General features: G+C 48.7%; 1 protein-coding gene across 1 annotated transcript in view; it reads left to right on the top strand.

The window, feature by feature from the left end:
- Ptgfrn (prostaglandin F2 receptor inhibitor) overlaps nt 1-12,594 on the top strand; it is a 75,267-nt gene extending 62,673 nt beyond the window's left edge. The window contains exons 7-9 of the mRNA NM_019243.2: nt 427-534; nt 6,699-7,004; nt 9,294-12,594. Coding sequence (NP_062116.2) covers nt 427-534; nt 6,699-7,004; nt 9,294-9,460 — 581 coding nt within the window. The 3' untranslated portion in view covers nt 9,461-12,594. The remainder of the gene's footprint in view (nt 1-426; nt 535-6,698; nt 7,005-9,293) is intronic.
- The last annotated feature ends 1,806 nt before the right edge of the window (nt 12,595-14,400 follow it).

The raw sequence follows: 14,400 nt of genomic DNA, 5'->3' as shown, positions 1-14,400 counted from the left end.
GTCTCAGGGTTCTGTCCCCATCAGTATTACAGAACATCCTGAGGCCATTCACCCAACTGTGACCAAAAGTACATGTGGCTCAGTCCCTGACCCTCTGGTCTCTATGCCACCCTGGCTGGTTTGAACTGTACTGAACCAGAAGCTAGCCCACGCTTACCAGCCGGAAGGCGAAGTCCTCCAAGCAAAAGCTATGGTTGTCGAGCAGAGAAAGTTCAGTTCAGAGTCAAGACCGAATTCAGGTAGATGTCCCTAATGGGACTGTCTCTGCATAGAGAAAGGAGCTCTTAGAAGGCCTACTTTATGATTTTTGTAGACCAATTCCCAGAAAAGAGAACCACATTTAGATGTTCTTAGAGCTTCAGGAATGAAATTTGAACTTGTGTGAAAGGAAATTATGCAGCCTACATGTTACTTACTGTCTTCCAGGTCCCATATTTAACGCCTCTGTGCATTCAGACACTCTGTCCGTCACCCGGGGAGATCTCATCAAGTTGTTCTGTATCGTCACTGTGGACGGAGCAGTGCTGGACCCAGGTACTTCCCTCCATCCTTTCTCCCGTTGCTTTCTGTAAGTGTTTCTCCTGTCATCTGTCACTGTCACTTAGAGGTAGGAACTACGGTTTGGACTGTCTGTTGATGTCCACTTGTCTTAGTCACGGTTTCTCTTGCTTACAATGAAGCACCGTGACCCAAAAGCAAGTTGGGGAGGAAAGGGTTTATTTGGCTTCACATCTACATTGTAGCTCATCATCGAGGGAAGTCAGGACAGGAACTCAAAACGGCAGGAATCTGGATGCAGAGCTGAGGCAGAGGTCATGGAGGCATGTAGTTGATGTTTGTATGCAGGTGAGGGCTGGCACAAGTTAAGGCAAGGCCTGTGATTGGGCAGTGAAACAGTAAGGCAGGCACAGAGTTTTGAAGGGAGGAGGAGAAGGAAAAACCAAGTTGGAGACAGAGAAGGACAACTCAGATCCTTGTGGCCTTAAATGGCCACAGGTAGTTATGAATATTTCTTATGGGATGGATTTTTATAGGACAGTTTGTCCCATCCAGGTGGGCAGTTTATATCATTATCAATTGGTTGTGAATTTATTATGTGGACATTTTGTGGATTGAGAAGTTAAGATGTAAATCTGATTGCTAGATTACAAGCTTATTGAGTTTTGATTTTAATGCGTTACTGGGAGTTGTGACTGTAACCACAGGGGATGGAGGGAATGTCAACAGAGTTCTCAGCAAGAGAGCCACAGTATAGGCAGACTCTGTGGAACTGGCATGGCGGCAGCCCGCCTTGGGAACAAGACGGGTAGAGAGATTGTTGCCAGGCTCAGAGAGAGGCCATGGGCAGCGTGAGATGGGATAGAGCACAGCGGGTGATACGCTTTGCTGACTGAGATGAAGATATCTACCAGATATCTTGGAGCACTGCGGTGCCAGACCCAGTGCGGGATAAAAGACAGTGTTTTGGGGGGTCTTTTTTGTTTGTTTTTTGGGGGTATTTTTGTTTGTTTGTTTTATACTTTTACAGCAACACAAGGTGATAGAGTTGGAAGAGGGCAGCTGCTGTCGGGCTCAGAGAGTAGCTGGCAGCAGTGTGGGATGGAGTTTGGGAGCTTGGCGAGTCAGGTTGAGGTGCTTTGCTGATTGAGATGAAAATACCCCACAGATGCCATGTGGCCCACCAGAGCCAGCACTAGCGAGGGATGGTAGAATGTTTTTATATTTACCACAACAGAGGCGTGCTGCCTACTGACTTGTTCCCCATGGCTTGCTCAGCCTGCTTTCTTGTAGGATCCATCCTAAGTTCTCTCACACAGGGATGACAACAGCCACAAGGGGCTGGGCCCTCTCCCATTGATCACTAATTAAGGAGATGACTTATAGCCTGATCTCCTGGAGGCATTTCCTCAGTTGAGGTTCCCTCCTTTCAAATAACTGTAGCTTATTTGAAAGTCCACAAAAGACTGGCCAGCACACCACTCTTCCTGATTGGTTGCTGGCTTGGCTCTGTGAGGCTGTGTATGTATTGTGAGATTTGAAACTCTTTTCAGGACAATCAGTAGATCTCTTCCTGGCTTGCTGTGGCCTGGTTAAAAACCCACTCACAGACTCCTCCTCCTGCTACATGTCATTCACTCAGCTCCTTCAGAACCCAAGAGCAGCTGTAGATGCTGGGAATAGGACAGTGGACATGTTCAAGGTCTGCCCCTGAGAGCTTGTACCTGTGACGCAATACAGAGCAGAGGAACAGTGACATCATCTATCACTTTTAGGATATCTGTTGTCCTAAAGATGGAAACTTGTGCATGCTAGGCCTGTCCCAAGCTGTGTCCCCAGTTCTAAAAATCTTCTCTTTACAGAAAAGATTAACCTTGCCAACAGATGCCTCAGAATCCTGGGCCCATCCCGCATGCATTTTCTGCTTGGTGCATTCAGTAACCTGATGACACCCCTCTCTGACTCCTCTGATCTTAAAGGAGCATTAAAGGCATTTGGGTGTTGTCCCTGTTGCTCAGCAAGACTATACCCACCTTCGCCTTTCCCCAGAGATTCTGCGAAGAGTCTTAGCTTGCCGAGGCCTGCCCTTCTCCCTTCCACCCACTGTGACCCTGACACTGCCCAACCCCACCCCATTCCTAGCAAAGTCATGCACAAAGCCACTGAATTCTGTGAGTTTTCATGCGTTTCTATATGTGGACTTCTGGAAGCATGGCCCTGGAAACAGGCAGGCAGGTTTTGTTCTGTGTGAAAGGGCAGTGCTAATAACCAGAGGTGGTGGACCCTGCAGGCCTCACCAGCATCTGGAAGTAAACTACTGGGTAGCCATTACCATCAGAGTGGATCTTTTAGGACTCTGTTCAAAGGATCATGTGGCTACAAGCTCTTCCCATGAAGGACCCAGTGGGAAGAAGTTTGGTCTTTGTGGGCCAGGTCTTGGCAGCTCAGCTCTACCTCAAACACAGGAAAGCAGCAGTGGGTGACAGTAAGAATCAATAAGTATGGATGGGTGTAGGAAGATTTTTGGTTTCTTTAAAAAACACAGAAATATGGGCTGGAGAGATGGCTCAGTGGTTAAGAGCACTGACAACTCTTTCAGAGGTCCTGAGTTCAAGTCCCAGCAACCACATGGTGGCTCACAACCATCTGTAATGGGATCTGATGCCCTCTTCTGGTGTCTGAAGACAGCTACAGTATACTTATATATAATAAATAAATAAATCTTTTAAAAAAAGCAGAAATATTTTAAGAATATGTTTAGTTTTAATCGCAGGAGTGGGATATGGGGGTGCTTCAGATGGTCCACAGCAGCCAACTGAATTTGCCTCATGCTCTAGCAGAGGTATGGTTTTGCCAGCTGCAGATAGTTTCTGTGAGTGTGTGGAACTCTGGGCACTCTTCAGAGGGTATAGACACTAGAGCCCGAGAGAGGTGGTGGGCTGTGGTTGGCTGCTGTTTGTTAAGTAGTCATACACAAAGAGGAAGAAATTAGATGTCCTGTTGGTGAAGATCAGTCTTGCCCCAAGGAACTCAACACCCTAGTTATCAGGAAATAGTTTTAACAATAACGACTCCCCTTTCCCCCTCTATTCTTTTTTCTCTCTTACCTAGTGTTAGGGTGTTGAAGGAGTGGGAGAAGGGTGGAAAAGGGTGGAAGAAAGAAGACCCACCAAGTAGTCAAACTCGGCAGCCAAGGACGAGGGAACATCTGTTCATCAGAGCAGAGTGGTCTCCATTTGACCTACAAGCATGGTATTCTGATGATGCGAACTGTGCTCTCAAATGTGGGCACATTTAATAGGTAGGAGAAGGGAGTCTGTGGAAGATCTAAGTAGAGGAAAGAAAGGCAGCCCCTTCATACACACACACACACACACACACACACACACACACACACACACACACACACACACACACACACACCCAGGACTGCCTTGCTTGTTTATTGTGGTAAGGCATGAGAAGTCGGGCTCTGAAGAAAGCAACCACTGCTGCAGCAAAGCAGGGAGGCACAGAGCTCCCTTGAATGTGGAAATGAAGGTAAAGGTGGAAAAGACTGCCAGGGAAAGGCAAGCAAAAACTCCTTAAACGTTTGCACAGCACAGTGCTGTTTTAAAACTCACTTATGATATACACATAAACCCTCCAAATGCTCTTTCTCAGCAAATTAATAAGCCACCAGTTGTGCCTTTCATGTAAACCTCTTTTCTCCAATGTAATTGCAAAAGCTATAGGTAGCTGGTATCTTGCAAATCACAATTTTCCAGAACTTTGCACTCTTGCTCTGTGTGGGTGGAAGATTCTGAATAATTAAACACAAATTGTAATTTCTTTCTTTCTTTTTTCTTTTTCCATTCATCCTATGGCTCTGAGAGGGAATTCTCGGCGGGAAAGTTGCATAAGCAGGCTGAGAGCCAAGGCACTGTTGTATCACAGCAGGGTGGGAGCAGCCAAGCGTGGGTGGCACCATGGTCAGGCTCTGAGGCAGAGCAGAGGCAGTGTGAGTCATCAAGGGGAAAGGGGGGTGTCTCCAGAGCATGCTGTGGGGTGCAAAGGAATGGGGCTCAACCGCCATACTTGGAGCTGAGGGTAGCTGAGGAGCTGGGCCCAGAGGCAGAGTGGCTGAGAATTAGGGTGTTTCATAGCCTCTGTGAGGCATTTCTCCCAGGTGAGGTGGCTTCCGTGTTCTGGAGATGGTGCAGTCGGAGGACAGCAGCGTCTAGGACCTAGCCAGTGTATGTGGTGAGATGGGGTAGCTCAGCACAGCAGCTGTCCACAGGAGGGACCCACATCCTTGACAACAAGTACTCTACCCTTCCCTCTAGCAGCAGCCACCAGTCCAGCCATGTGTGGAGATGAGGGCAGGCACCTTATTATCACTCGTTCCTACTGGGTCCTTTGTGGGACACATGGAGCTACCCAGTGGTTTACTCCCAGAGGCTGGTGAGGCCTGCAGGGTCCACCGTCTCTGGTTATTATTAGCACTGCCCATTCACAGAGAACAAGACCTGCCTGCCTGTTTCTGGGCCACGCTTCCAGGGGCCACACACAGAAACACATGGTCCAGGCATGGCTCTTGGCAGTATTCGCCCATGCTGTTAGTTGGATTGTTTTTTAAAATGTTTTTAAAGTGTATGTGTGTTTGTCTGTGTGTCTGTGCACAGCGAGTGTGTGTACGCACGTGTCTGTCTGTGGAGGCCAGAAGAGGATGTCAGATCCCTTAGAAGTGGAGTTACACGTAGTTGTGAGCTACCTGACGTGGGTGCTGAGAACTGAACCCAGGTTTTCGGAAAGAGCAGTAAATACTTTGAACCACTGAGCTGTCTCTCCAGAGCCCTATTAAATGCATCGTGTAATAATCTAACATGGCTTGTTCAGGTCATGTGGCCAATAGGTACCAGGATTCTGGCCCAGGCTAGCCCACCTTAGCATCCCATGATGCACAGTGAAGAATGACGAAATGGGAACACCTCTATGCTTTGTCATTAGCTGCCACTCTAGACTCACACGTGACAGCAGCGTTCTCCTGGGTAGCAGAACGTACTCTGCCCTGTTGCTGAGGGGGATTCAGACAGTGCACAGCACTTCCTCCACTCCCACCAAGCTGGTCTCAGACTTACGTGATGAGAACTGTTACGCTGAGGTGCCACCAGGGGCGGCTGAGGAGAGAGATGATCTGCCTTCATAGTGGAATTAGCATTTGGACCTGTTTGGAAATGCCCACTTTTAGTTGACCTCCCTTCGGTGTTACGTGGGTCTGAACAACCTCTGTTTGCCTTATAAAGTATTTCCAAAGTTACTGATGTACTTTCATTGAATGAATGGCTATTATTTTGTTGTTGTTGTTGTTGTTGTCTAGCAAAAACTGACACGTATAAAAAGTCCGGAGCCAGGGTCGTAGCTTACCAATAGATCACTTGTCCAGCACGGCCCTTGGTTCAGTCCTCAGTGGTTGTGTGTTTTTTAGAAAAAGGAATTTAGTCAAGCAGGTTTCAGATGCAACTGTGTTTCTGATCCTCAGTCCCCACATGCCTTCTGGATGAGTCTGGTAGCTCAGCAGCTGCGTTGGGTTGGTACAGTGAGAGCGGGGTTAAAGGGCCTCAGTTTCCACACTGTGCAGATTAATCCTGTACCAGCCTCTTTCTCTTCAGCCCATCTTAATTTATTCCAGGCTGTTAGAACCTCAGTTTCACAGAGTCCTTCCTGATCCACTAGCTTTACTCTCTGGGACTATTAACTGTGTTCAATTTTCTCAGCTTGGTTTTCTTTTCCCTCTTGTCTTGAACTTAAATACTTCTGCAAGGGGGAAGACAAAAACAAAACAGCACAAACCGCAGTGAACAATGAAATCCAAACTGTCTGCAACTTTAAATCTGACACAGTTTATTTTATGTGCGGTCTCTGGTTCTTCTGCTTGAAATGCCTGGGGACTCTGCACACCAGGCTTCACACACAGGGCTGTGTGGCCCCAAATCCTCTTCCCGCAGTTCCTTAGGGTGGGGTTGGTCATTAGCTGCACACACTACTCTCTGTGGCCGTGTGACCTTGCCACAGGGGTGGCTGTGACAGTGTATCATCACAGGCTGCCTGGAGGTTCATATAGAACAGACCTGGCCAGGAATCAGGGCTACAGACAAAGGCCTGTGTGCATCACTTCTGCTCGCACTCTGACCTCAGCACTCTGGCTTGGTAATCCACAGATGACATGGCCTTCGATGTATCCTGGTTTGCAGTACACTCTTTTGGCTTGGACAAGGCTCCCATCCTCCTATCCTCCTTGGACCGGAAGGGAGTCGTGACTACAGGCCAGAGGGACTGGAAGAGTACCGTCAGCCTGGAGCGAGTGAGCGTGCTGGAATTTTTGCTGCAAGTGCATGGCTCTGAGGACCAGGACTTTGGCAACTACTATTGTTCTGTGACTCCCTGGGTGAGGTCACCAACTGGTTCCTGGCAGAGGGAAGCCGAGATCCACTCCAGGCCCATCTTTATAACTGTGAAGATGGATGGTGAGCTCCCGCTCTGGGTATCTAGAATGTCTTCCCTTGTGTTGCAGCACATAGAATCCAGGCTTCTAGAGCTTGGTCCAGCTTGGTTTTTCTCAAGGGTCTGCTGACTTGGGCCAAAGCAGTTTTGCAAGTTGCTAGCTTTGCAGTCCTGACACCACTGAGGAAGGACTTTTAGGAAGCTCAGCTCCTCTGTGACTCTGGAAACCCACTTCCCCACATCCTAAGGTGGGCATGGCTTCTGCTATGTGGGGGCAGAGAAGTCTCCAGGTGAGACTGTGGGTTAAAGACAGTTCTTGCCCACCTGCTGTTTCATTGTTTTTGAGATGCAGTCTCATAAGTCCCAGACTTGCTTCAAATTCACTGTCTAGCCCAAGGCTGGCCTTGAATTCCCGATCTACCTCTCAGCATCTATTGTTTTACTTGGAGAAGGAAGGTTTCCTCGGAGCCTCTAGCAGAGTGGGGAACTCTTGGAACCCTACAATAGGAGAATGTCTCTACTGACCCATACCAAACCCACCCCACCCAGACCAACCTAACCAATCAGACCTCTACCCCACAGGCCCCCAAGCCTCCCTGAGCTAGGCATTTGTCCCTCTAGTCTCAAGAAACGTGTCTGCCCTGTAAGAGCTTCAGAGTGTTATGCTACCTGGAACGACTCCATGGAGAGAATTAATTCCAGATGCTTAAGGGTTAGGAGAAGCATTGACCAAGAACATGTTTCCCTAGTGGCGAATCAGTCTAAGGAGAAGAACATTTGAGGTTCCTCCTCACTTAGCTTTTCTCTTGGGTGACTTTTTCTGAGGAGTCTACTTATAGTCACCCCAGATGAAGAGGACAGTGACTGGCCAGAGAAACAATTTTACCCAAGTCCAGCTTGGTGAGTGTCTTAGTCAGGGTTTCTATTCCTGCACAAACATCATGACCAAGAAGCAAGTTGAGAAGGAAAGGGTTTATTCAGCTTACACTTCCACATTGCTGTTCATCACCAAAGGAAGTCGGGACTGGAACCCAAGCAGGTCTGGAAGCAGGAGCTGATGCAGAGGCCATGGAGGGATGTTACTTACTGGCTTGCTTCCCCTGGCTTGCTCAGCTTGCTCTCTTATAGAACCCAAGACCACCAGCCCAAGGATGGCACCACCCACAATGTGCTGGGCCCTCCTCCCTTGATCACTAATTGAGTAAATGCCTTACAGCTGGGTCTCATGGAGGCATTTCCACAACCAAGGCTCCTTTCTCTATGATAACTCCAACTTGTGTCAAGTTGACACCCAAAACCAGCCAGTACAGTGTGTCAGTGAGTTTATTAGTGTTACAGGATTATGGGTAGAATACAGGCAGCTATACCACGGAGGAAGACTCCCCCATCTCAACCCCACCCCACCACACACACCTGTAATTACTAACCACGTGAGTAGAGGGAAGAGGCCTCGAGCCACTTCTGAGGAGAAATGTTAATAAATCCTGCTCTTGCAAAGGTCTGTGCAGATGAGTACAGCCAGTCCGGCTTGGAGATGGCAGCGCCATGCCCTGCTTGGAGGACAGACCTCCACATACTGTCTGGTCCACCTCCTGAGGAAATATGACAGGAGTCTCCCATGGGGCTGTTAGGAAACTTAGATCATTCCAAACATTAAGGACTTGGTCAGAGGCGGGCACCTACCCAGAGCACTGGGGGAGCGAAAGAGGCCCTCCTGGGGCGGGATCTGAAGTTCAGTGACCTCTGCCCCATTTGCGTCTTAAGCTCTGCTTGCAGTAGCGCCCTGTGAAAACCCAGCTTCAAACACGTAGGAGATGCTTATTCACTTTGCTCGATAATTTACTATAGTGTTTCTTAAAATAGCGCCTTTAGTACACTTCAGTTATTCGATGCATAGAAATTGATTTATTCAGTCTTTTTTTTTTCTCTAAAGGACGCATCTGCTGTTCAATGTGCGGTGCCCTTATACTGACTTTTAAAAATCAATCTCCTGCCAAAACCCTAAAAAGAAGTTGACATTCAAAGGCATCAAATGAAATCTCTTTACTGTGCGCTACCCCCACCCCCCACCCCCATCCCCCACATGCCCAGCCCACAGTAGTGAGTGGGGACATTTGTTCACTTCTTCAACAGAGCTGAGCTGCTCCTGACTGAATCACATGCCAGGTGCAGGGTATGGGATTTATGAGCTCTGATCTCTGCAGAGATCTACTGCAGGAGTTGGGGGTGGGGAAGGGGGAACCAGGGAGTGAGCCAGCGCTCTCTACCCTCCAGCCCTGCACTAACCCTTCCACTTTCTGTCTTCTGCCCAGTGCTGAACGCCTTCAAGTACCCGCTGCTGATCGGCGTGGGCCTGTCCACAGTCATCGGGCTCCTGTCCTGCCTCATTGGGTACTGCAGTTCCCATTGGTGCTGTAAGAAGGAGGTGCGGGAGACGCGTCGGGAGCGCCGCAGGCTCATGTCCATGGAGATGGATTAAGCAGTTGGAGGGACAGAGGAACGTTGTAGGAGCGGTGGGGTGGGGAGTGAGAAGAGGACTCTGAGATTTTACAACCGAGTGTGTTACACTAAAACCGGTCCTCTCTAATCTCAGGTGGGACTCAGCGCTCTCTCTTTTCTGCATGTCAAGTTCCGAGCGCGGACATGTTTACCAACACACGGCTCTTCTTCCCACGGCACTTTCTGATATGTAACAATCGAGTGTGTGTCTCCCCCCCCGCTGAAGCTGTTTAATGGTTAACCCCCGTCTAATTAGTTTTCTCCTAGCAGCTTATCGATCCTCTGATTCACGTGTGTTGATCACTTTTGATTTAAGGGATCGCAGTGAGGAAGGGCGAAAGCATTCAGAGTTGGTCATCATGAGTAAGAGGGTACCTGCCCACCCGAAAGCCAGCATCCACAAGCAGCCATCTGGAGAGCTGCTACCTGCTGCTCTCTACCCTGGCCCAGAACTGATAGAGACCTGTGCCAAGGCAAGCTGTGGCTATGACTACCCTGCCCATCCCCCATTGTCAGGAGTTTAAACTATATTGGAACCTAAACTCTATAACTTCTTGACCCCATAAGCCTTTTGTTTCCCTTTCTCCTCTACCCTCTTCTGTTTTCGGGTTTGTTTCTGTGAGAGTGAGGATATGGCAGCCCTGGAGTCTAGAATTTGGCTTTCCACCAAGCACCTTATCTCGCCACCTTAGCCTTAAGAATGAGTATGAAGAAAAATCCACCACCACCTCTGTCCAGGGCAGGTCTGTGAGGAGAGGACACTGGGGAAGGAAAGGCACAGATGCTTGCTTACTTGCTCACTCTGTAGTTCTGAGGCCGCTGTGCCTGCTCCAGGAATCCCAGGGTGAGTGGGAGCAGAGGGCATCTGAGTTGTGCCGCTGAGCCAGGTGCCCTGTCCCTTCATGAGAGGCACTGTCCCTTGTACCCCAGGACCAGCATGGGAGCCACAAATGTGCCACATTGAGCTCCTTCCCAGGAAGGCAGATTGCTGCCTGCCAGACTGACTGACTTCAAGGAATCAGAAATTGCCTGGAGCAAGCGTGTGTTCTCTGTGACCTTTTTCAGTCCTTGAAGTCTTTTTAAGATCCCCGCAGGGGGTGGTGAAGAGGGGTATACTTTGTGGACGGTTTGCTTTCCTATTAGAAACACAAAGGGAACCCAGCAATTTAGTGTTATGTGAATGGCCTGTAAAATAGGATTGAAGGCAGCCGGCTCTGCCTGACTGGGCCCAGCAGGAATAGGACAGAGGGCAGGCACACCTTCCAGGTCACCAGTGCCTGCTCCATCAGGGCCTCAGCCATGCAAAGTCTCTCACCCTAGCATAGCCTTCCAGGAGCCTCCGCTAGGTACTGAGGCTCATCAGCCACCCGGTACCCTCACCCTACCCTCTACCTCTGAAGGATTTAACATTGTTGTCTTCCAAAGGGGAGTGGGGGAGGAGAGCTCCTTTCTCTTAAGCAATAAAGTAATAAGAAAAGATGGCCATTCACGGGCAGCTCTAGTCACCATGGGACCGGATGCGCTGAGCTCCCCCCTCCCCACCTTCTCTCCATGTGGCCCATGGTGGCTTTTGTATTTGCCACCCAGTTTCCTCTGCTTGTTTCGAGCCCACCTTGGAGACTGCTCTTATGATGAGATTCTGAGCCGGTGGCTCTAGCCCAGGTGGGGTACAGGTTTAGAGTCGGTAGCAAGAAGAGGGACAGCAGGTGCACCCCACACAAGCAAGAGAGGCCAGAGAAAGAGGGGAGGCTTCGGAAGACATGGCTGTTCTACATGTCGCTCTCTTATTGCTAGCTCAGACGTGAGGCACAGGTGACTGTACAAACAGGAATTAGGGGAGTAGAACCAAGTATTAGGAACTTCAAGCCTGTGCCATTACTGGAGAAGATTCAGGGCCTTTGCAGTGCAGCCCTCCTTAGGAGGACGAGAGAGATTTAGCCTTGGATGAGTTGAGGTGAGCCCTAGCTGTACATGAACCCACAGAGGTCCAAGCGGGTAACTGATGGTGAGAGATGAGTGATCGGTCCTACCTTCCCCTTTCCCTTTTGTCTGATGTTGAGATTTGAACCTGAGTTGTGGAGGTCATGCCCAAACCCCTCCATGTTGCTTAGGGCTGGAAGAGGGACCAGAAACCCCAGGACCTAGTTCCTTTTGGGAATATTGGCATTCTGGGGTGTGTGTCTTTTTAAGTGTGGTCAAACACTCTTGATGTACCAAATAGTGTTCCCCGTGAAGCGCTCTTCCTGAGGCTCCCACCCAGCAACACTGGTCTGAGGGAAGGAAAGGCCAAACCAGGCCTGGGCACATGAAATTGCACTTCTTAAAGAGAAACTTTTTAGAAGGTTGGGTATTTTTCTTAATCACAAAAATCTCCCACTGAAAGAACCTAAGCTACATTCAGATCGAAGCCTCTAAATTAAATTGTTTACTTTACAATGTTTACACACATGACTCACTTTTTTAGAAAAATAAGAAAACTGCAAACTCCGGCTTTTTAACAACTTTTCAGCTTTTTCATGCATGGGATAGATATGCTGGCAACCTGACTCACCAGCTGGATCAAATCCTCATTTAGAAATGTCCCGATATGTGGATATATGTGTCTTCCCCCCTCCCAACCACACAGCTCCCTCCTGCCCAGACCTCTGTCTGTTTCTCTGGTGGCTTTTGCCTCCTGCTTTGCAGACCGCCTGCAGCCATGATTTTGTTACGGCATCCACGAGCCAAAGACTGCGCCTTGGGAGCAGGAACAATAAGCAATACTACACCACTCGCTACTGTCGGGGGTCTTTTTCTCTTTCTTTTCTTTTTTAGCTTCACTGATGGCAACAGAGGAAGAAAGGAATTGAGGTTTAGGCAAGTTCTCTTCCCCTGTGTGACCAGATTCTCGGTGACACACAGTTGTGCAGATCACTAGGAGAACAAGGTTGGGTTTTCTTTTCTAGTGTGTAACACAAGGATCTGCAGGATTTTCCGTAGACAAAGAGGTCTCGTGTATTTTTGTCCCTATCCAAGGTTATACAAACTAATTGTGTTGTTTTATACTGTGGCCACAAATATTATGCAATGCACCATTTGTTTTTGTTTTTATTTTATTAAAGGAAATTTAATTTAAATCAGAGTTGTGTGAGGAAGTTGATAATGGCTTCCGTGGGCCTCCTCTCACCAGCAGGCAGGAGTGTGGCTCATTCCAGTTGCAATGTCAGTACCTTCTGATCCCTTCAAGTCCTGTAAAAACATTGTCAGGCTAGAGAGGGGATCCAGTCAGTAAAGTCCTTGCCTTGCAGGTACGGGAGCCTGAACACAACTGTGCAAACCGTGGGGTTTGTATGAGGGAAGGTAGGAGAGCTGGAGAAATAGAGATTAAAAGCTCTGCTTGCTCTTGCTGAGAACCCCAATTCCAGTCGTAGCATCTCCATGGTGGCTCGTAACCATCAGTAAGTAACTCCAGTTCTAGGGGACCTGATGCCCTCTTCAGACATGTTTGGGCACAAGGTTCACATGTGGCACACATACAGACGTGCAGGCAAAACATTCATAAAAATAAGTCTAAATCATGTATGTATCCATACGTGTATACCTACATATATGTATATACATGTTTATATGTGTATATATAAAGGCTAGGCTGGGCAAAGTGGCACACACTTACAATTCCAGTACTAAGGAAGTAGTAGGGATAGACAGGTGGTTGCCCATCCAGTGAGAGACCTTGTCTCAAAAAAAAAAAAGGTGGACAACAGTAGAGGTCATTCTTGCCTTCACATGTATGCGCACGCACGCACACAGACAACATTGTAGATTTTGACCTACAATGAAACAGCTGCATTTGTAGAGTTCATTAGGGTTCTCTAGAGGAACAGAACTTAGAGAATGAAGAAAAAGATGTGTATATGGTTTATTAGAGTGGCTCACTGGTTGTGGTCCAGCTAGTCCAGCCATTGTTGAATGGCTGACTACAAACAGTAGATCTAAGAATCTAGTGCACAAGGCTGGTTGTCGCAGCTGCTCTACAGTATATGACGGAGTCTCAAAGAAGGAGGCTCTGATGCCGGGAGGGGAGGAATGAAATTGGCGGCAACACCAGACTTCCTTCCTCCATGTCCTTTATGTAGGCTGCCACCAGAAGCTGTAGCCCACCTCAAAAGATCCAGATTGAAGTGGGTGTTCCCATTCCAAATGGCTTAACTGTGAAAACAGCCCTCCCGGTGACCAGCTGCTTAGGTTGTACCCAGTTCCAGATGTAGTCAGGTTGAGCACCAAGAGCACCCAGCACATCCACGGCGAGGCTCCCAGCAAGCAGAAAGGTAAGGGCTGGGATCCTGTGGCTCAGGTCCTCTTGGTCCCCTGTTGGATTCCCACGACATTTAGAGGTCTCCTTTCAGGAAAGAGAAGTTAGAAACCATCCCGTTCTGCAGAACACACCCAAGTTCGGTGACCAGATTGAGGCCGGAACAGGTGGTTTTTCTGACTCATGCTGCACTTCAGAGTCCAATTCTGGAAACCATCAGCCTCTGCAACAAAAACCACACTGCAAACCTGGGTAGGAGCAACTCCTGTACCGTTTCAGCCCAGCAGGCTCCTGCAGCCCGCCCTCAGCTCCCCAGGCTCCTGCAGCGTCTCCCCTACCCCAGACTGACACGCCTCTTAGCCTTGCTTTGTGCCTGTGTTTCTGTGTCCCATTTAACAACGCCTCCTGTGAGTTACTCAGAAGGAGTCTCCCAGCCACTCACATCCTACAGTTTAATGAGCGGCTGTCAAAAATGGTCTACCATTCCATTCCCTTGTCCAAAACACTGATGCAGGCAGAGCCTGGCTTGGGAGATCCTCGACTGTTACTGAAATGGTTCCGTTCTCAATGTCAACAGCAAAGCAAACATCCCCACACACCCACTGTGTGCCCAGGCACTGATGAGGCTA

The sequence above is a fragment of the Rattus norvegicus genome, chromosome 2 (genome assembly GCF_036323735.1).
Source record: "Rattus norvegicus strain BN/NHsdMcwi chromosome 2, GRCr8, whole genome shotgun sequence".
NCBI classification, from domain to species: Eukaryota; Metazoa; Chordata; class Mammalia; order Rodentia; family Muridae; genus Rattus; species Rattus norvegicus.
Note: the sequence above shows the minus strand (reverse complement) of the source record. Positions and strands in the feature narration are given on the sequence as shown.